The sequence below is a fragment of the Heteronotia binoei genome, chromosome 2, assembly GCF_032191835.1.
Source record: "Heteronotia binoei isolate CCM8104 ecotype False Entrance Well chromosome 2, APGP_CSIRO_Hbin_v1, whole genome shotgun sequence".
In the NCBI taxonomy this organism is placed as follows: domain Eukaryota; kingdom Metazoa; phylum Chordata; class Lepidosauria; order Squamata; family Gekkonidae; genus Heteronotia; species Heteronotia binoei.
The window spans coordinates 168,617,928-168,641,459 of NC_083224.1; the positions used below are offsets into that span (position 1 = coordinate 168,617,928).

General features: G+C 42.6%; 1 protein-coding gene across 1 annotated transcript in view; it reads right to left on the reverse strand.

The window, feature by feature from the left end:
• The window catches only part of HMCN1 (hemicentin 1), a 286,027-nt gene that overhangs the window by 209,785 nt on the left and 52,710 nt on the right, over positions 1–23,532 (reverse strand). Inside the window, exons 5-9 of the mRNA XM_060233046.1 lie at positions 17,868–18,039; positions 16,724–16,830; positions 4,941–5,061; positions 3,001–3,264; positions 2,659–2,803 (exon numbers count right to left, since the gene is read on the reverse strand). Coding sequence (XP_060089029.1) covers positions 2,659–2,803; positions 3,001–3,264; positions 4,941–5,061; positions 16,724–16,830; positions 17,868–18,039 — 809 coding nt within the window. The remainder of the gene's footprint in view (positions 1–2,658; positions 2,804–3,000; positions 3,265–4,940; positions 5,062–16,723; positions 16,831–17,867; positions 18,040–23,532) is intronic.

The window sequence follows — 23,532 nt, forward strand, 5'->3', positions numbered from 1 at the left end:
CACGCACACACACAACTCCAGACTCTTTACTCAACAGGAGAGAAGCCAAGATAAATCTCATTACTTAAAGATGGTGCTCTCCGTCAATAAACCTTGGCTCAAAGATTACTTTGTGAAATCACCAGCGTATTCTGCTATATTCAACAGCCATGTAACAAGATAGGAGGAAAATTAAGACCAAAAAACACAAGCCATTTGATCCTTGCAGCTTGGGAGGAATTACAGAACTGGGGAAGTATGTGCCTAAGATGACTTAATGGAACCTCATAAAAAAGACAAACTGCCCAGGGAAAGATTATAGGATTCAGTTTGTTAATTAATTAATTGCTAACATATTACAAAACATAAGCCACATACTTTCTGCATTTTAAAAGATTAAAGGGGACCGAACAAGCATTTATATTTTCTTGTAAAATATAGCTAAAGAATCAATCGGGTTCTTAATAGCTAATATGGCCCTTAACAACAGTAATCCCTGCTGCTTGCTTGATGAATGGCTTGACTTTATCAGTAGGAAACATCCATAGACTCAGGTGCTGCGTGCAGACTAGCAACTTGCAGCGGCTTAGGGAAAAGCCAACACAGTTGTAGGTGCCCAGGAATGCTCAGACAGTGCATGCCTGGCTACTGGAAGAGGGACAGGCTGCGTGCAACTGGAGGAGCAGTCACACCACTCGTGCACTTGGAAGGCACTTCCCTGGTGTGCCCCAGCCATTCAGACAGCCAGGAAAGGCAACAAGGAAGCACTTCAATGATTTGCCACCAGGTAGTACCTGCTGGCTCTCTGAAGTGGCAGTGAGGCGGCTGCAGGTGAGGTGTGTGCACTTGCAATCTGAGGCCCAGATGTGTGATTGTAAATGTGCCATTTTAATCTGGGGGTGGAGGGTGGCTATGTCACCTCAAATTGCCTGTCTGAATTCAGCCAGGGAACCCTTTCCATATTGATTTATCTGCCAAGAAGGCCATGCACATTGCATAGGGAGATTCCATAGACCACGTATCCAACTTTTGTAGGGAGAATACATGAAGCTTCCTTGATACTCAGTCAGACCCTTTGGTCTATCAAGGGCTCTAACTAATCTACTCTAATCAGCAATGGTTCTACAAGATCTCAGGAAGAGGTCTTTCTTGCCACCTACTACCTGATTCTTTTGGATAGGTGGATAGGTGTAAGGTTGAATGTGTGACCTACATGTCAAGCAGGTGCTGGATAGTTCATCCTTCCTCTATATGAATTGGCAAACACCATGGAGTGTGCCCAGTAGAATCCCAGTTAACCATCTAAGTAGTCATTTTGGGTATTAAATCAGTGGACGGTGATGCTTAAATATAGAGTGAGCATACTCTATATTTGCCAGTGCTTCTACATTCTTAGTACTGCACTTATGGCTAAGGCAGGCTGCATAAGAGCTACCACCATAGCCTTCCTTGGACCAAGCCAGGCAACATGGGAGGAGGTAAACACTCCCTTGGACCTGTGCCATTGCCAACCAGGTCCAAGACAGGCTGAGAGATGCTTCTTCTACAAACCACCTAGACACAACCAGCACAGTGCTGGAGGAGGGTGCTTGGAAAGGGGAAATGTCTTCAGCCAGACTGCAGCTGTATATTGTAAGGGAAGATCAGTAGTTGTGAGCCAACCGTGGGATGGGTCCAACCTGCTTCCAGTCTAAAGAGCCTTCCTCCAACTTAAGCAGGTCTTCTGAAGAAGAAGAGGAGGAGAAAGAAGAAGAAGACTGCAGATTTATACCCCGCCCTTCTCACTGAATCTGAGACTCAGAGCGGCTTACAATCTCCTATATCTTCTTCCCCCACAACAGATACCTTGTGAGGTGGGTGGGGCTGAGAGAGCTTCCCCAGAAGCAGCCCTTTCGAGAACAAGCTCTGTGATAGCTATGGCTGACTCAAGGCCATTCCAGCAGCTGTAAGTGGAGGAGTGGGGGATCAAACCCAGTTCTCCCAGATAAGAGTCTGCACACTTAACCACTACACCAAACTGGCTCAGCCTCTTGCTAAGAACCTAACGAGTTAGAGAAAGGCTCCAGACTCCCCTGAAACTCTAGAGTTTTACAGAACATATTTTGAATACTTAATAAGACCATTGCTATCAGCGCCTTTAAACTTAAAAGATGAATTACATTGGAACAGACTGGACTCAAAGACACTGGGGGGAAAAAAACTTTTTCTCAATTATAGCCATATGTAATCACTTGTTAAAAACAGCATAATTTTCAATTTATTAATCTAATTGCTCCAAGACAAACAATGCAGTATGTTTTTCTGCCACATGCACTACAAATACATAATTTCATATACCGATAACTATTGCTTCTCCTTAAGGTGCTGCTGGACTCATTTTCTTTTTCTACTACTCAAAATACCTGTGTTTCTGATTGCGTGACCCAAACATGGACAACACATGCAGAAATGGATTATGCAAGTATTGAGTTAATCTTCTATATTTTCCTGGTAAATGAATTGGAAGAACCAAAGTAATAGATCCTGGTGTACAAAACACTAACAAACAAAGCTTGTCTCTATGGCTACAAAAGCCAACAATACTCATCCTGATTTCACCACTGCATAATAGAGATGCTATACGCACATTCATCCAGTGAAAAGAAATCTTTCCAGTGATATTGAGAGATGGTTACTTACTTGAAGAACTGATCCATTCCCAGTTTTATTCCATTTCTGCTAAAACGGACTGTGAAAGGTATGAGGCTTTCCACATGGCAAGAAATGTGACCTGGCTGCAGATAATATCCTGGAGTTTTTTCAGGCATGGTTACTTTTGGAACATCTAGAATAAAATTAGGTTTATTCTCCTTATATACTTCATATGGTAGTATAGTAATTTCACCTCCATGATTCTAAGAGGTGAAATCTGTGTTCTATCAGACACAGTTTTGGGGGGGAAAGGGGAATGTATGATGGGGCCCCATCACTATAAATATTAAATAACAGTTTGATTTTTTTTTAAAAAAAAATTAAAATTACCAGGAATAATATTGGAAAATGAAACACTTGATACTCTCTGGAAGAGGTAATCATCTTTGTCATAACCAGTTATTTTAATAAAGAAGGCTTCATTTGGTGGAACAAACTCAGTAATATTCCAGATTCCATAAGGTCTTCTGTCAGGATAATACTTCACAGGAATGGTCTTCAGCAGATCTCCTGATATGCTTAGCAATTCTAGACGGTCCACTCTAGCAGGAAGATGAATTCCTGTGGTATTTAGCAGAATGAAGGTAGGTATCCCTATTAAGGAAACAGAAATCAAGAATTACAAAGCTGTAATGCTGAAGCTTCCTAAGATGTAGGCAGCTCTGCAACCCATGTGAAGTCCTCCTGACTCATGGGCTGAAAACTGATGTCCTAGACTACAGCATGTCTTGATTGCTCTAGGAAGATAATTGTCTACACAGCTTTTCAGCACAGCCCTTTTCAGTCAAAACCATGCAAAAGATTTTGACCATAACCCAGAGGCCTCAGCATAAGAAGGCTTCCAATGTTATGAAACAGGAAACTTTGACCTGCACACTGGGGAACACACCAACATGAAGAGCAAAAGGTATCAGCAAATTGTCTGGACATCGCTTCTCACTTGCCATATGCATTTTGCCATAGCTGGGTAACAATGGGAAAAACCACCACTGATTATTTTTGTTCATTTGTTCCGCTGTGATTTGTTTTTGCTAGTTTTCATTGTTTTACAGTGCAACCCTAAACTGAGTAACATCCTTCTAAGCAGACATGCTGCAAGCCACCATGGGCCCCCAGACAAAGATTCCATCTGCCTAACTCCTCTCCATATGACCCTGATTCAAACCATCATAACAAACCAGATCACCTGGCTGGCTGTTACCATGCATCTATAATACTAAAAGGATCCACATGTCCATCTGTCTGTTCATTTGTGGCATGCTTAGCTCATTAGAAAATAAAACTAGGAATCTCAAAATTGGCCACTGGCTTGAGGATGATTGTGGGAGTTCCATAGCTCATAATGCAAGGGATTGGAATATCTTGGCCCAGGTTATCTACAGACACCCCCCCCCCCAAAAAAAATGCTATTTGCAATGGAAGCTACTCTTATGTAGTGCTTAAAGTGCTGCATTAGAATCTGGAAAATCCATGTTCAAATCCCTACTCTGCCATGGAAGCTAACATACCTCATAAGGTTCTTGTGAGGATAAAATGGAGGAAAAGAAAACAATGTAAGCTGCTTGGGGGGGATTAGAAGTAGGGAGAGACAAATGGCAGATCATAGAAGGAAATGGAGAAAAGTGTGGGAAAGATTTAGAGAAATGTAGGAAAAGATAAGTTTTTTTAAAAAAAATGCTACACAATGTCAGGGCTTCCCCTTTGCAAGATCTAGCTGAGCAGGAGCTGGGAGGAGACTAAAGGAAAAAACAAACCATATACTGGTGAAGATAATGATCTTGCTAGGAGGCTAAATCCTGGCAAGGACTGTAGCTTGTCCTAGCAGGTCTTGCTTTGTTTCAGTGCTGGCTTGGCTGATGGGTTTAATATGATCTGATCAGCAAACGGTTTCCCTCAGCCTCTTATTAAACTTTGCTAAAAGGTCCAACTAGCGGAAACTGGATGCTTTTTACTGTACTCTGTCTTCCTTGCACCCCTAGAGGCTGTAGTCAGGACTGCATTAGAAAAAAAATTAATGAATTTTGCAAATGCTTCCCTGAATTTTGTCCCCTGAGCGCCCCCACCCCAAGGCCTTACTTCTATGATTCAGGGGGACTCAGAAAGGTGTAACTCTGCTTAGGAATGCACCACAGGTTTAGTTTTGTGGATTTAGATTACTCAAAAGGCAGGATTTAGATTACGTAAAAGATTACTTTATTATCTCCATCATCACTGCATAAATCTGTATTAAGACAAGAGTTATTTCAATGACAACTGGAGTAGAAATCAACCTTGCACTGGTCTGCTGGAAGTCATTTTGAAGTCTAAAGTCGGCTTTCTGGAAAAACCAGCTCGGAAGTCAACAGTGCTGAGCCCCGTGATACGAACGGAATGTCGTCCACTACTGGATGTCTGAAAAACAGTTTAGAAGAAATATGTTTCAGTGGTCAACTCTTAGTCTTTTTGAGCATTAACTGAACCCACTAGACTTCAAACTTGCAATCCTGAACATACAAGAAAACCAGATCATACAAGAAATACTGAAACTTACTACTGTATAAACAAAGTTAGGGTAAACCAACATGTTTTAAAATAGATATATAACCAGGAATTCCAAAGCATATAATATGACAGACATTTTATAAAAGAATTATTATGTCAATGAATAGACTTACTTCATTTAATTATTCAGACCGTAGTCAATGCATAAAAGAGACTTAGGCCTTGTATCAATGTATTTATTTATTTATCATTTAAATTTATATTCCGCCCTTCCCGCAAGTGGGCTCAGGGCAGATCACAAGACAGAAATAAAAACATATCAGTAGTCAATATAAAATAAAACAAATTAAATGCAGCATAAATTAGCAGGACACAAGAATGTACAACTGGCGTCACTGGTCTCTGAAACTTCTCTTTCTTACCATTGAAAAAGCAGTTTGCTTACCTTCAGACAGGCACCAAGCCATTTCTTTATTTGGGTGAGGCTCACTATGCCCATGGCTGAAATTCTCTGCTTTATAGCTTTTCCTGGCACAGTTACTAACAAACCCATAATCTTTCCTTACTGTTTCTACATTTTTAACCCTTTATTTTTAAATTAATTGTAGCATTTTCTAGGAGAAGAGGCGACTTTGAATGTAACATTCCCTGAACAACGGTTGAGAAATCAGGAATTATCATATATCTACGCCAGGAGTTACTGGGCATGATTCAATGACCCGTTGACAGGGATGTCTATCCATAATGTATAGGAATTAAGATGTATGAAAGTTCCAAACTGAAGATATTGGCTTGGAACCAACCAGCCATTCGTAGAAAGCACACAGAGGTTGTTGATCACACATGCTAAATAATTCAGTTTCAATCCACTTTCAGTGCACTCCCCACTGTGATTGCCACTAGAAAAATGGGGTGCTTTCACACATCGCATTTTCAATCCACTTCCAGTGCACTTTGCAACTGGATTTTACTGCGCGAAATGGTGAAATCCAGTTGTAAACAGTCACTGACATAGATTGAAACTGCATTATTTAACGTGCAAAAGCGCCGATGATTCCTGCAGGATCCAGGTGGACAAAAAGTCATTTGGGTGAAGGGGACTGCAGTAAGTATAGTTTCCCTGATGAAAGAGGGAGGAGGTGCAGTTTTGCCCTGTTCTTCCTCCCCACTGCAGCCTCTCTCCTCCAGTTGCTTGGTTTTTGCCCATGTGAGTCTGCAGCCCCTAAAATCAACTTCCCAGGGATCACAAGGGACTGCTGAGGAGACATAACATGGGAGGAATCAGTATAAGACAGCAACACCCACTGTTGATTGGTTGGATCCAAGAACAGCTGCAAAGTGAGAAATATTTCCAGAAGTAGGAGCTTTTTCATAAAGATTTGGAGCCCCCTAAAAGCACTCCTTGTACAGCAGGAGGGAAGGGAGCTCTATGGAAATGTAATTCCATACAGTCCACTTTCTAAAGAAGTCATTTACACCAAAGGAACAGATCTCTATCATCTAGAGATCTGCTGTAATCCCAGGAGATCTCCAGAACCCACTTGGACACTGGCAAATCTATGGCCCACAGCACAATTTCTGCTTACCATTTCTGCAGAGCAAAGCAGGCAAGCGCAAATCAGGCAGGTCCAAGGCTCAGCCCAGGCAGAGGTGGCAGAAGCACAGCCTGCTCACCTGCCAGCCACACATTTTTCAGCGTCCCTACTTATAACATTGTCTTCCTGCTTAGAAAGTAGGGATGCCAGACTCCAGGTGGAACATGGGGATCTCCTGGAATTACAGCTTGTCTCCAAAAAATCAGTTCTCCTGGGGAAAATGGCTACTTTGGAGGATGGACTTAATGGCATTGTACCCACTGAGCTCCCTGTTTTCCCCAAGCCGAATCCCCAAATCTCCAGGAGTTTCCTAACCTGGATCTGGCAACTCTACCCCCATCCCCTGATGGTGGCCAGGGGAGACCTGGCAATCCTATTAGCAAGAGACATTGATATCCTCTGTTCTAAAATATCCTGCCTCTGTTTCCTGGAGTCACATGTAGCTGCCATGATTAGTTAAAAGATCTCCCCACCAATATAGTTCCAGTCATACTTTAAAGGACTGTTTGCTTCCATATGTCCCTGTGCACTAACTTTGATAATCAGGCAGGCATCTGTTGGCTATCCCATCAGGTAGCCTAAGTGGTATTGACCAGAGCCCAGATCTTTTTCATGGTGGCTCCTTGAAGATCTTCAGGAGGTGCTACAAGGCCTGCCTGTTCACCAAGGAATTTGAGGTGGGCTGAATGGCACGCAGCTTCTGGGAGGGGGGAGAGATGTAGGGTTTGCTATTTTATTTTTTGTTTCAGTTGAGGTTTTAAACTATTATTGTAAGCCACCCTCAGCCATGAGAAAAGGTAGAATATAAATGTTCGAACAACGACAACAAAAGGGCGCTGAGCCTAGAACAAGATGGCACAAAGATTAGTCCAAAGGAAGGTGGTAGGTGTTCCAACCACTGGAATATATTCTTTCCCCTTTCGGAATTTATTTCAGATATGCTCTGAAATTTATGCGAGCTGAAGACTAAGGCTACACGAAACCAGAAATTATCGATTATTGGTTCAGCTCAGCTTTCTCAGTGCTTAAGTCCAGAGTGGCAGGAGAAGAATATTTTTTTGTCAAGCGACATTTTTGGACTGTTTGGAATTCTATTTTTTAAGAGCAACCTGCAATATTATCATATTACTACACTTTGTTATATTACTAATAGTACCACTTTGCTGCTTGTGAATTTTATTGTTATAATGTGCTTTCAAACATCATATGTCTTTGCTAAATCACAGGTGCTAAAAACTTAAGAGTTTTATTACCCTGGAGTATTTCTTTACTTGTTGAGCTATATTTCTACCCCAGGTCTCCTTTGTATTGCTGAAAAACAGCTACCTGAGCTCCCAGAGGCTAAAACTGGGACCTTCTGCATACAAAGCAGGTATTCAGCTACTGAGTCACAGCCCATCTTAATCATGTCGGCCTTCTGTATCACAAGTGATAAGGTAAGACAACATTAATCTAGTTAGCCCCTATTCCATCAACCACTGTTGAGGGGTTTTTTAAAAAGATGAAAACAAAGTAGGAATTAGCAATAAGGTCAGCACATACCCCTGAGCACTAACTGTGAGCAAAGGAATACGAAAACAGTGATAGCAGCAAAAGAACAAGAAATGTTGATCCATAAATCCTCTTTGTCCCCATGTATGGAGGAGTCATTGATTTTATTCAATCACATCAAGTTAGGAAGAACATGTGGATCCTTAAGTACGTCATTTGTTTTGTCTAGTCAAATTGTACTAAGCAAATATATTCAATGAAACAGTTGTTTTTCATAAAATTACTGCTTAGACAATCCACTCCCAGTAGGCACCGTGACAAATCCGTCTGCCTTTATTAGAAAGGCCACTATTTATTTCTATTGCTTAGCCTTTCACCTCAGTAAAAATCACCAGCAGAGGACTTTTCTGACATAAACCAGCAGCTGTCAAGATCAGTGGATTACAGATATGTATTTCTTTTCTTTTTAGCAGAAAGCCCAAAAGACTTCTGTTATCAAGTGATAATTGACTGTTAAATGTTGCATGGGCAAATGCATTGACTATGGATCTCTTTTATGGTTTTATGCTACCTCTGTATAGGACATCTATAATATGATTAAAGGTTTTGAGCAACTTTCATTTTTCTTCATCAGATCAGTCAAGGAACACATGAAGTTGCCTTACACTGAAGAAGACCATTGGCCTGAGTATTATCTACTCAGACTGGCAGTCGCTCTCCAGGGTCTTGGGTACAGAAAGGTCTTTCAAAGCTCCTGCTAGTTGATCTTTTTAACTGAAAATGCCAAGGACTGAACTTGGGACTTCTTGTATGAAAAGTAGATGATCTTCCACCAAGTCACAACTGTTTTATACTGAGTTGGACCATCGGTTTACCAAAGTTAATATTGTATACTGTGACTGAAAGCAACTCTCCAAGGTAGGGTTCTCATCCCCCTAATGTGGGTGGGGGGTTCTCCACTTTTGGGGCCTGCAATCCACTGCCATGGAGCTGGCCAGCAGGTGGAGCCTTGCCCCCAAAGAATTCCGGTACACCCAATGTGCTCAGCATGATTACTTTACCTGATGACCATAGAGTTTTTCCCCGAATGAAAGAGCATCCCCTGCATGACATGCCCAGTGCAGTGATGTCATTTCCAGGCGATGGCATCACAGCGTGCATACTTTACACATGTGCCAAAGACTTCTGGGAAGAGGACTGGGGTCCCCTGCTAGCAGCCAGGTAAAACCTGGCAACCCCACTCCAAGGGCTCAGGAAGACTCTTTCACATTACTTAGAACCTAAACCTTTCATCAGGAGATATCAAGGACTGAACCTGGTGTCGTGACAAGAGAATGCAGGATGCCCTGAAATAACACAAACAAGCTAGCTTTACATGGGTGCGGTCACACTTACATTAAATCCATCAGCAACCCATCTTTAAAGCGCCGTTATTTCGTATGTCAGATAATCCGCCGCATCCTGTTTCCCGATCAGACAGCATGGAGTTCCGATGGCGTGCCGTGTTGATCCCGTCCCCTGCTCGATCACACAGCGCCCTCCCGGAACTTCTTTCAGATGGCGGCAATCCGCATTAGCGCAGGTGCAGTGCTGGGCGCTAACAGGAGGGTTTGCGGGGTTTCCGGCTATTAAACCTCTTTTTTTTTGTTTCCCCGCTGCTCTATCGATATATCGATATATCGATATATCGTCATGTCGAAATGCAATTTTTGAGCTCTTGCTTGGTGGCCGTCCGGTCGCCGCTGCGCTCCGAGACCTCCGCGTCTCTCGGCACGTAGGGAGGGATCGGCGGGTGGGCGCCCCCCAGCAGCCTGGGCCGGAGGCTGGAACACATCCCCATGGTGGCGGCCAAAGGTTCTCACGTCCCCCGGGCCGGACACGCGACTCGCACGCACACCCGGCTAGAAGGGAGGAGGGGGACGTGATGTTGCAAACTGCTGTTTAGAAAAGCGCACATGAAACATAACATCGATGACAGAGAGGAGGAGAAGTGAAGGAAGGTCGCCGCGCCTCTCGGTCCCCCTTTGGAGAAGACTCTGCAGCCGGAGGCAGGAGCGCGGGGTGGTCGCCGCCAGCCCAGGGAAGTCCCGGCCCTCCCCGAGGGCGGCTTTTAAAGTGGAACCATCTCCTCCTCGGAGCGGCCAAAGCTGCCCGCTTTCCTTGGGCTCCGAGAGAATCGTCTTCCTCCCTTCCATATTTCGATATATCGATATATCGCTAGTACGCAATAAACTAAAATATTTTTTTTTAAAAAGGCCGGGCTTGCACGTTTCAGAAGGCCCCCCCCCTTCCTTCGATGGCGCAGTGATATGCATTTGCTTGTGGCGGGAAGCTGGAAGCGGGAAGCGCTGTTGCAACTCGGCAACGATTGCCCGTCCAGACGCTCCAGAGCGCCCAGGAAGCGCTCAGGAAACGTCTTGTTCCGGATTAAAAGCAGTGGCAAATTAATCCGCGAGCAAGGCGCATCAGCGTGGGACGGGCACGGGCTAAGCACGCTTCACAGATGTGCATGTGTGAACGTCCCGGTAAAATCCGACATGCATGCGGGCTCAACTCATGCCTGTAGCGGGGTTTTTTGGACGTCTGACCGCACCCCATAACTAGTGGCCTCACACTGTATGGGGACTGGGCACTAAAAGCTTCTTGTTACCTGCAAGAAGAAAAGCACTCCCATTTATGGTAATAGATGGAGGGATAATTTGCCATACAGCTAAGAAAAAGCAAGATGGTATGTATTCTCGTTGCTTCTGTGGTCCTAGAGACAGGGGTGTTTTCTAGTTGTTGTTGTTTTCCTTTTAAAGATCATAGAGTGTGCCTAACTGCAGTGCTCATCCATAGATCTAGCCATTCATCCACACAGTGATCAACCACCTAGCTGAGCTTAAGGTTAACAGGGAGGGAGGGGAAATTACTCCATATGCATGGATGGACATGCACAAACACTGGGTGCTTGGGAGTGGGGCAGTCAGGATGGTGGCAGCAAATTAGTTGGGGTTCTCTAAAGATGAGTTGGAGCTCTCTCACACACACACTCATTCCCTACCTTCTTGAAGGCTTGTTGCCTAGGAAAGCAAGGCAAAGAGAGGTGGATCTGGATACCTGGGACTTGCTGTAGGCAAACCAAATGTTCTCCCCACTAAGACACAGCCCCTCTTCAAGTAAGAGAAATAAGGGTATATATGATGGTCAAAACCCAAAGAAGCAAACCATTATTTCTATGTGATCACTGGGACATTTGACTTGTGTTTCTTGATCAACATACTCAATGTACCCTAGACCCATAGCAAACCACTTTTCAAACTTAGGGGGACTTTAGTGGACCTGTAATGTGGTTGAGGATGTGGGAGGTCACTCAGTCCAAAGTCTTGGGCAAGTCGACAGTAAGTAGCTCTTTCAATTTTCAGGAATATTTCTCTGCTGCAAACATAAGACTGTATCACTTCAGAAATCACATTGTTTCCAATCTTCCCTTTGTTAAAAATACCCTCCTTCTGACTGAATAACTAATGCAGAAAACAACCAACTAATACAGCTAACTAAAATAGAAGAAGGACTGGAATAAAATCACCTTGATGCACTAGAGCTAATTTTTGTTGTTATATAAGTGATTCGCCTCCTTGGGTCAGCATTGATGAGGTGGTAGCATTCTACAGCACTCCCCTAAATCAGAATTCTATTGAGAGGATTGTAGCCTTTTAGACTATGGGTCAGAGGCCCATCGTTTAAAGAGCTACAGTCTACTGAACAGAATCCAGATGTAGGCAAGTGCTCTTGAATGCTACCAGCTACTGTGTATAGACCAGAGTCACCAGACCTCAAGTTTATTTAATGAATCACATCAAATGGCAGATTCTCACCGAAGTGTATATGGCTCTCAAACAATCAAAAGCGCTTTCAGGATTGAAGATCTTTTCCAATCCAATAGACACAAGTGTGCCTATTTATTAATGAGGAGATACGGGAATAGAAGTAACTGGTTTCTGAACAAGGAAGCTCATATAACAAACAGAACTAAGCAGAGACTCCATCCCATGAGACTAAACCAATTTATGTAAATATTAGGGGGGAAGTAGACTGTCCCATTGCAATGCATACAATAAATATACCACAAAGATAATCTTGGCTCTGCCACAGCCAAGACTGTGGGCCATTCTTTTGCTGCTGAGACATCCCACATCTTCCAAAACCCTGTACTATTCACTGCATCTGCATCTGTGTCCATGTTCTTTCTGACAAGGCTCCATTTAGACATCAAATCAACTCATTGTTTGGAAGCCAAAGCAGGTTTTGACATTCCAGTCATATAAACATGCATTCAGAGCTGATTTCTGTTGCTGTTTATTTCCTTTCCACTCTTGTCTCCATGATGGAGAAGCCTCTGAAAATCAGAGCAAGGGACATTGCTACAGTTGGTCAATTGGCCATTTGAGATATCTTATAAAACCAAAGTTGAGTTTCCTGAACCACAGTTTGGCATGATGTCTGAACTAAGCCAATGCTGAACTTTGGATAGAGATTTCAGCTTTTTAGACCTCTTGCAAACAATGTTATTTTAGCTTAAGTCTGGCTAATTTGGTCTGTCTTGAGATTGATTGCAACAGACGGAGAGAAATATGCTTGGCTGTGGACTAAATCTGTTCCGATTTCTATCCAAACTAAGCATGAATAATGCCGAAACGCGCTTGGAACCATTCTTACTAACAAGCAGCTTCATCTCGCTCCTAAAGAAAATGAAAGCATTTGAACTAATGGAAATAAGCAATTATAGGTGGTGGTTGTTTTTAAATTAAGAGCTCTGTTAGATACCACAGACTTCATGCAGTTTTGTTACATGAGAAACCACAGCCCAGACTGAGAGTGGGGTTTAGTTGTCAGAAAACGTATATTTTTGTTTTGGTGTTGCTATAGCTACAGGTAGCTTTACATTACAAGGAGGCTTCAAAGGGGTGCCGCTCATTAAACTAGGTTGATTTCATCTTGCACACTATTGCTTTTCAGCTAACTAGCTGGCACTGATCGGGAGGTCAAGTGTGAATAATAATAATAATAACTGTTACAATCCTTTCTGAACAAACACGACATCCAGTGGATGACTCTCTGCTTCAAAGTAGTTGCAGTCTTGCACTCAGTTACAGCTGTGTAACTCACACTAAACCAATGGGTCAAAAGTACATTGCTATGTTGCTATGCTGTGGGAACTATTTGCAGCAACGACTGCAAATAGTTCCCACTGGCTTTTCTTCATTTTCTTCCTGCCCTGAAACAGAGGCTCCATTTTAATTTAACTAGCTAAGAGGGTTCTGCACCATCTTCAAACATAAAACCAAAATATTTTTGATGTAATATATTTGCGCTTTTCAGACTGTATGTAATGGCATTTCCCCCCATTTGGTGACAGACTTATTTTCTCTCTCCAATCCACTTTAGAATTTTATAAGGAGAGCAAGTCATTACACGCCACTGTTGCAGTTAAGATGCTATGGTGGCATGACCGCGCTGCAAAACAGATTTTATGTAATTTATTCTCATTGCAGAATGTATCTGTTCCAACCTACAGACTTTAAAATGCTGAGTTCTAGAGACCAGCAAAGCATAGCACCAGCCTTTTCCAGTCCTATTCCTGCGGATCCCTCAGTTTTTAGAAGACAGCTCATAACTTGGATCCTGACCAGGCTGAGCAGACTAGGTTTACAGACAGCATCTGGCATGGATTGATGAGGGCTCTTGCTTTGATATACGGTAATTCTTCAGCTATCAAAAGTGATTATTAGGACACTCTATTTCAATGCTTCAAAATGTGCTTTAACATATTTAGAGTCAAATTCAGAACAAATTTCCCTCCACTTGCATTCGGTTAACCTACCAGCTAGTTTTGATTGTCTCAAGGTGCTCTGTAAACCGAGGCGTGAAATGAACTCTATGATTCTGTCTACTACATTTGTTTTATCCTTCCTTTTGTTTAAGAAGCTTAGGGCAACCAACATACAACCCTCATTTTATTGACACAACAACTCTGAGAGCTAGGTCACCCAGCAATCTCAATGGATAAGGCCTCTCTGAACTCCCAAATCTGACAACTACACCACAGTGACTCTTGACAGCCACCTATGGGTTGTTTCATCCATTATCAATGCTCCTCCAGAACCGATCTGAATTGCATGATCAGATGGCAACATCTATTCCATTCCACAGTCATTACCATCCAGTTTGGTGTAGTGGTTAAGTGTGCGGACTCTTATTTGGGAGAACCAGGTTTGATTCCCCATTCCTCCACTTGCACCTGCTAGCATGGCCTTGGGTCAGCCATAGCTCTGGCAGAGGTTGTCCTTGAAAGGGCAGCTGCTGTGAGAGCCCTCTCCAGCCCCACCCACCTCACACGGTGTCTGTTGTGGGGGAGGAAGGTAAAGGAGATTGTGAGCCTCTCTGAGACTCTTCGGAGTGGAGGGCGGGATATAAATCCAATATCTTCTTCTTCTTTCCTGACACCAGTGAAAGTTTGGAATTTACTGATCATGCCAGTTTCACAGCACATCTCTGGATGTCTGATCACTCTCCTGTGAAGTCAAGCCATTGGGGAAGTCAGATCACTCACTTCCATCTTCACTGCCATTTTTTTTTTCAGTTAGAGATGTGTGCATTGGTGCATAGGTGGATATCTGCCTACTCCATTTCCCCAACCACAATATTTTGAGGGGATTGTGAGCTTTTCTACTGTTTTTAGGGAGCTGTACTTTGGATAGATTTACACACAGGTCTCTGTGTCAGCCTCTTCAGCTCAGCCAGACCACCCCCTTTTCTTCTGTTATTGAGGACTCGGCTGGCAGGGCTCCAAAGCCTGGTCAGAGAATGGGCTTAATGACCACAGGTGTGGTGGGGCCCCTGGGTACATCTGGAGAAAGAACTAACCCCCCAACCTCCATGGCAGCAAGGCTTCGGATGCGTTGGGGATTGTGTAAGGGCTCAGAAAAAAAACCCAGAAAAAGTGCTGCCCCACCACTTGCTCTGGGGTTACCATGCAACAAGAGTCTGATCAGTCAACCATGGGGTGAGAGTGTGGTGCAGCTTGGTAAGGGTGTCTGATCCAAGCACTCCGGAACTAAAAAAATCCTGATCAAATTACTCAAATGCAAAGCGAAATGCAAAATTGTTTGTTCTGGCACTCTATTGGTATCTTTCAAAGGTATCTTTACTGAGGTTTTAGTATGTGATTGAAAAATTAATTGACTTAATGAAACAAAGGTGATTAATTAGCTAAGCAAATTCTAATTAATTCTTAATCAACATTAAAAATACATAAAAATATGTGAAAAAATGGCAGAAGGAAAAGAGGAGAAAGTAGAACAGAACAGAATAGAATTAGCCAATTAAAAATATTTCAGCTAGTCAGCCAATTATAATTTGCTTAGCTAATTAATCACCCTTTTTCATTAAATTCCTTAAGGTTTCAATCACATACTAAAACCTCAGTAAAGATACCTTTAAAATATTCACTTTTCATCAATAGAACACCAGAACAAACAACTCTGCATTTCACTTTGCATTTGAGTTATTTATGGGAACAGTCCAATGGAAATGAAGGATGAACAGCTAAATAAAACAAATCACTATATTCACAGTCCCATGGATTAATATTTGGGCAATTAACACCAACTCCCACCAATTAATCAGCTAAAGCTTTCATGAAATTCTGAAAATGTTTAATGCCCATTGCCAACCTATTTGATCACATCCTCCTCTTTCAGAGCTGGCACAACACTGGGATACTTCTAACCATGGTTAAGGGATTGAAAGTGATCCATGACTGATACACTCCCTTGCCTCCTCACCTTACCAGTCTCCACTTCTTCCTATTCCCTCCTTGCTGCCTTCTACAAGCAGCACATCTCCATGGCTGCTATTAAGGCATAATCCCCCTGCTGTCCTTCTCCAAATTCATGAATTGGCCAAAGGCCACAGTCCACTGTAAGATGGTAAAAAAAAGTCTTCCGTCTAAATGATAACAAGGATTGCGTGCCTCACCATATCAGTAAGCCATAGCAAGTCTCCTCACACTAAGCAAATTAATGCAATGATGAAATAATTAATTAATATTAAATATCAAATTATGAGTCCCAGCAGCAATGGTCCATACGAAGGCCCCAGGTTTTTATTACTCCATTTCAATTTTAACAATTTTCTTCAGTGGTATGGGCTTCAATCAATTATTGTGTAGATGCCAAGGAGTTATACTTTATTTCTGTATATGATTTTGAATTCCCCTCTAGACCATTGCTGCGTTGGACTCATAATTTGATATTTAATGTTAATTAATTATTTCATTATTTCATTACATCAATTTACCTAGTATTGGGAGAATTTTTTTGGCCTTGTATATACCATCACTCCATATATATTGTATTGTATCTCACCATACTAAGCCATTAACAACATTTTACATGTATCACAGCTAGATGAAAGGTACTGCATTGTTGCTACAGCAATATTACCTTAATTGTCCATGTTCCTGGAGCTGGATCTTTTATATTTACTACCTTTGCAGAGTTTTCAATATTCAGTAATTCATTCAAGCCAGACCCTTTCTTGATGAGCTTACCTATAATACAGACAAAGAAGGAATAAAAGTGTTTGTTTGTTTGTTTGTTTTACAGAAAACTTTATGCTTGAACTGCTTTGCCCTCCATATCTTTGAAAATCTAGGACACGATCCATTAGTATAGGGCTCAACAAAGTGGGGCTTCTGACAGTGACAACACTGGAGATGCTAAACAACTCAGTCAATCTCTTTTGTATTGTGGCAATGAAACACACAATTGGTTATTCAAAATCCTTGCACAAATATCGAATGATGCGCACATTACTAACTACTTTCCAAAAAAGGATAAAAATGGAAGGGAAGGTTCAGACTTCCCAAATGGCTTGACTTCACCATTTCCACATGTCTGAACAAGGGAGTTCAGACATCTGGAAATGTGAGGTGAAACCACTTGTATCTGTAAACCCTGGACTTTCTCTAGCGTCAGAAAACTCACAATCGAGAAGGGGTGAGGCCAGAGGGGTGATGACAGGGGAGCGGGATACTGATGATGTTCTTTGAATGTGATTTTTAAATCCACAGGGTCACAACAATGACATCAAATCAAACAGCTCCTCTGCCCGGAGCCCCAGTAGATCATGCACTGTTGCATTTGAAGAGTCACTAGTATAGATTTACTCATCCTCATCTTTACTCGCGGATCCAATGCACTATTTGGCTGTAGAATCCTTTAACATTTGCTCAGCCACAGCTGGTCTCTTTATATCAATGTCCAACCTTCTTTTACTCCATGCTATTTATGAATGGTAGAAACTTGTTTATCATTTGTTCTTCCATACCTTGTGAAATGAAGGTCCACAGGGCTATGCCAAGCTATCTAATGGTAAGGCTGGTTTTATAGAGGACTACTCAATCTTTGTAAAAATCAAGAGCATTTTAAGGGTATATATACCATACAAACCTACAATGATTTTTATACCACTTAGAATATCATACTTTACCAAAAGAATACTAAAAATTGTGACTCAGTGAGGTGAGAAGGATACCCAAACCACCCATTGTCCTTTCTTACATAAAGCAGTTTGTTAACATCTCACCTAGAGGATCACGGACTTCAATTCCTGGAGAAGGACCACTCAGTGACACTGTGACCTCTTTCAGGCTAGGATCAAAAGGGATTTGCCAAGCATTTACAGCAGAAGTCAGGTGGTCTGTTGACAAGAGATGAACTTTGGAAGCTTGCACTGCTTCTTCAACCCATTTGAGTACCTACAAGAGAAGAGAAGACTGATGACAGAAGTTAAGGATAGCTTCTGTAGTATATTACACGGGATTATACATCTAGCTTTGCAGGACAATTTTGGTATTCAGCAGTCATCAGAGTAGTTCTCAACCCACTTGTCCTACAGCTTGTCACCCCAAAATGAAACCACTTCCCTGTCCATAAATGTTTAATACTCTCTTGGCCCAATCCAGGATTATTTGATCTTGTGAATTGGTTCCACATCCGCCCAGGTTGAGCAGTTTGCAAAAGAACCTGGCAAAGACACAGGAAAAGAGCCAATGGAAAGAACTGGGATCTCTTCTGTCTGTTTTCTCTCTCACCTCAGTCCACATGATTGATTGCAGGTTGCACTTATCCAATTTGTTTCTTCTCTTGCTAGCACTTGAAATCCATTCACCAAGCCACTTCAATGAGCCTAAGGTTAAGAGCTGCCGTGTCTGAAATCACTGGGATTTTGATAAGAGAAACACTAGCTCTGTTTCCTACATGCTTAAGACATTTGGAAACTAGAATGAAAACAATTTTTTTTAAACTCATAGTTCTACTCATATGAGGCAGGCCACTCTCAAGTAGCCTGATCCTTTTAAGTGGAGATGCCAGGGATTGAACCTGGGACCTTCCTGCATGCAAAGCAGATGCTCTGAGCCACAGCACCTCCCTAATCAGTCAAATCATGTTTGGTTAGGGAGTCCCTGAACAATCAGGTTGTTCCCTGATTCACTGGACACACCACTTTGCACTCTGACTTGCCAGACTCATCCAGATTCTTCTGGGCTCTGCCTCCAGTCTGCAAGTTTCTGCCCCAGTCTTGCCTGTCCCAGCTTCATCTCTTGGCCTGCCCAGGAGGTCAGTGTTCTAACACTTCGAGCTCATGGTTCCCTGTTTACTCTGCCAATGCTCTAGCTTTTAAAAAAATCTGTGCAAAAGTTGGCAGGCACCAGTACACAGAGGTTTGTACAAGTTGTTTCTTTGGTTTTGGTTCACATCCCTTGGGTTTGCAATTCAAGTGAGGCCAAGACTGCGAGACTAAAAACTCTGTCAAACAACACTAGATAAGCAAAATTTAAAAACCACACTAGCCTCAAACCCTTTAGAAGAGGACTGGAATTAAAGTTCATAAACGTTAGCATGTTTTATGCCTCTTTGGGTTTCTTTGTTTGTAGACAGGTCTTTAACACTCCTAGAAGAAATCAAATAACATCCTCTGTGAAATTCTTTCAGCTGAATAAAATCCATTTTGTGCAAAAAAGGAAATTGAAGTTAATCAAAGTCGTACAGGTGAAGCAAATAATTAAATAATGCAGAAAAAGCCTGTAAACAACACAATAGAAGCAGTTCTCTGGAACAGCTTCTCTGGAACAAACAGTCTAAACTGGCTGCAGACAGCCAAAGAGATGGCCTTTGTGATAAAAACATTTTATGACATTTATATATTGGTTTGGGGGTTTTTTAATGTCAAAAATATTTCCCATAAGAAATTCTTACAATAACCCCATAAGGTAGCCTGCTGTCACTATTCCCATTCTGCACAGGAGGGAAAGCACAGGGAGCAGAAAGACTCCTTTGCCTAAGGCTGCAGTGAATTTATCACTGAGATGTAGGGTTGCCAGTTCGTTGGAAAATAGTGGAGATTTTGGGGGTGGAGCCAAGAGAGAGTGGGGTTTTGAGATAGGATTGCCAGGTCCCTCCTGGCAAATGGCAGGGGGTGGGGCAACTTATCAGGAGAAACAAAGAGAACCAGTCTTTGTACAGTTACATGTCTACAAGCACTACCCACGTGACCTGGAAGTGACATCATCAGTTCCGTGATGTCAGGGTGACACTCTGGTATTTAGGCAAAAACTCTATGGTGATTTTGGTGAGTTCCCCCCCACACACACTGGTGAGCTGATCGGCAGTGGGAGGTGGGAACTGGTTGTGGAATATTCTCACCTTCACCAAGGTTTCTGGCAACCCTATTTGGGGAGGGGAGTGTCTTGCATAGATACAATTCCATAGACTCCATCCTCCATAGCAACCAATTTCTCCAGGGAAACTGATCTCTGTGCCTGGAGGTCAGTTGTAATAGCAGGAGATCTCCTGTCCCCACCTGGCAGCTGAGAACCTGGCTGAGGTGAAGATCATCTAGGGCTATCCAAGTTCATAGCAGGCCAGAGTAGTTGCACAGAAGCTGGAAACTAGAGGGAGACTGTAGTGCAGAGGTACTTCTGAACAAATGACTCCTTGCCTGCTTTCTCAAGGACATCCCTGTTCCTTTTTCCACCCAAATAATAAGGCTAAACCAATCCAGACTCTACACAAACACCCCTGTCCTGCCCGTTCTGTCCACAGCAACAGGGCTGCACCTTCAGTATGGTCCCAGCTATGAGCATGCTCTCAGGCACACTAGAGCTCTCTCTAGGGCTGTAGTCTCTCCAAATCCAGTGGTAGTATATTTTGGCCAAAATGTATCCAGAGTTTTCCTCCGCTACATTAATTCTCAAAATAATATTACCCATCCCATTTTAGGAAGGAGTCAGACTTGTAAATTCTAAATGCAACAGAGTCCTTTTGTGGATGGCCATACCATATGCCTCCTCTCTGATAAGGAAGAGCCATATGCCTCCTCTCTGATGAGGAACAGCAATATAGGTCTGCCATGTGGAACAAGCTTCTAGTGCTGAGAAGCAGCCAGGTTCAGCAACTGAATGTCAGTGTCACTGAGGTAGGCCAGGTGGCAAGCAACTCAGCTGCGTAATGCTGATGCTCCAAAAGATAGCAGAAGAAGGAGAGCAAACCAGGAACAATTATCCTCTGCAGAGCTATCACACTAACCAATAGGGCTGCCAACTCTATCTTGGGAAATACTTGGAGATTGGGTGGGTGGTGCCTGAGGAGAGCAGGGTTTGGGAAAGAAAGGGACTTCAGTAGGATATAATGCCATACAGTCTATAAAAGAACATAAGAACCATCCAAAGCTGCCTTTTTCTCCAAGTGAACTGATCTCTGTCAGCTGGAGATCAGCTGTAATCCCAGGATATCTTCAGCCCCCACTTACTAACTGGAAATATTGTCGGCTATCACAGCGCTTGGGTTGCCAACCTCCAGGTGGGGCCTGTCAATCTCCCAAATTACAGCTGATCTCCGGACTATAGAGATCAGTTCTCCTGGAGAAAATGGCTGCTTTGGAGGGTGGACTCTGAGGCATTATTCCCTGCTGAGGTTTCCCTTCCCAAACCCCATCCTCCTCAGGTTTAACCTCTCCCCAAAACATTTTCCCAGGAATGTCCAACTTGGAGCTCCCAGCGCTACATGATTAGGAGGTCTAGGTTGATGCATAGAGGAGGAACTCAATCAAGCCCTCCTTTTTACAAAGCCATTAACTTCAAGGGGCGCTAGGTAAATTTTGATCCATTTCTCCTCAAAGACATCTACCCAGCTACCTCTTCTCAAAGTCCATGTTGCAAACAGCAAAAGCTGAGAGGTGCTAGCCAGCTTTAAATGTGATAATGCTGCATCTGAAGCAACTACAAAGTCTCCAATACTGCCAGCTGAAAGGGTTTTTTAAAATATAAAAACACAAATCTTTAAAAAGCTGATTTTAAAACAAACAGTTTTTCCTGACACATCTTATCCTCAAGCAACAGCCAACTGTGTTAGCATGTGGTCTCCTTAGAACCGAAGTTTATAAAGGCAAAGTGCAAATTAGCAAGTTTGCAGCCCTGCCTGGAAACAAACAATGCAGAGTCAACAAGAGGAGACCTAGCATGAATGGGTCATTTGAACATTTCCAAGAGGTGTGTTTTAAGTTTGTGTGTGTGTGTACTTATCATGGCTGCCCATCATCTTCACATATTTAGTAGAGAGTATCAATTTACTCACCAAAAGTTTGAAAATTTAATACAGCTGGTTTATTTGAGTTTACAGTCTGTGACAGACCACAGTCATATGCATGCTTAAAGGCAGTGAATATGAGTGACAGATAATGGAACTGCAAATGAGTGACAGCTAATGGAACTCATTCTGATTGGGGAACTGCAGCTAACTGTTGAGAAAGGGGGTCAGTTAGGCAGTGGGAGAAAGCATCTGGAGAGTGGGGGAATTGGAAAGTGGTTGGAGAAGGGAGTGGTTGCTTGAGACATTTTCTCATGTGAGAAAAGCCTACTAAAGCAGGGTCTGTGTCAGAGCCAGTGTGGAGTGGCTTGGAATATATGAGAGACTCTGGTGGGAGACTGTTCCCAAAAATACACTCTCTATGTGTATAAAACAAAGAATCACATACTGCAAGGGAATTTTAGTTCTCCAGTATTAAGCTCACTGTCCAGCGGGAGAAGACTGCCAGTCTGGAAGATCAGGATTTGGTAAAGGCGTGCAGTGGCATTGAAAGGCCCTCAAATGCCAAAGTCCCAGGTTATTTATCTTAAAGAGGAGATAATAACAGTCTTGCCAAAGAAAAGGGGTTTAGAGGGAAGACCTTAGTCTTAACAAAAGGGACAATGCTGAGAACAATCTCAAGACTGTATGATTATAAAGTGTAAAGTTTAAATTGGAAATTTGTGCCATGCAACTTTTAAAACTAAGCATTATAACACATCCAGGGCTTTTTCTAAATAGAAAAGCCCAGCAGGAACCCCTTTGCATGTTAGGCCACACCCCCTGACATCACCATTGTTTCACACAAAAAAGCCCAGCAGGAACTCATTTGCATGTTAGGCCATACACCCTGACACCAAGCCAGCCAGAACTGCATTCCTGCTGAAAAAAAAGCCCTGATAACATTGACTATAGCTTCAGAATAAGTCAAACAGTTTTAAGTGTAAAACTGTCTCTTGTTAAATCAGCAGTCTCAGAGGCAGTTCTATGTTTAGTTTTTAACTACATATTCCTGCCTACATATTGCTAATCCCACACACTATGTAAATATCAATTCCCTTCCCTCCCAGTGTGGTCAAATAAGCCAAAAAACTGTTTTAAAAACTGTGCCTTTCATGTCAATTTCTGAAGGGAAATATTTGACAGATGAAGGAATGATCAGGGCTTTTTTGTAGCAGGAACTCATTTGCATATTAGGCCACACACCCCTGATGTAGCCAATCCTCCTGGAGTTTACAGTAGGCCCTGTAAGAAGATCCCTGTAAGCTCTTGGAGGATTGGCTACATCAGGGATGTGTGGCCTAATATGTAAAGGAGTTCCTGCTACAAAACAAGCCCTGGACAGGTTAATCATTTTAGTGAGGTGATAAATAAAGTGGTCGCCTTGTCACACAGCCCACCTCGAACTTGGGCTCCATGATGAAATCTTAGAAAAATATAACATTTCTACTGCTCATGTGCATGCGCTCACTCACACACACAGAGGTTTCCACCTTAAATATAATATTTCTACTACATGCTACAGGAATCAAATCTAGTGATTTCCATTTTTGAACATATGAAGCTGCCTTATACTGAATCAGACCTTTGGTCCATCAAAGTCAGTATTGTCTTCTCAGACTGGC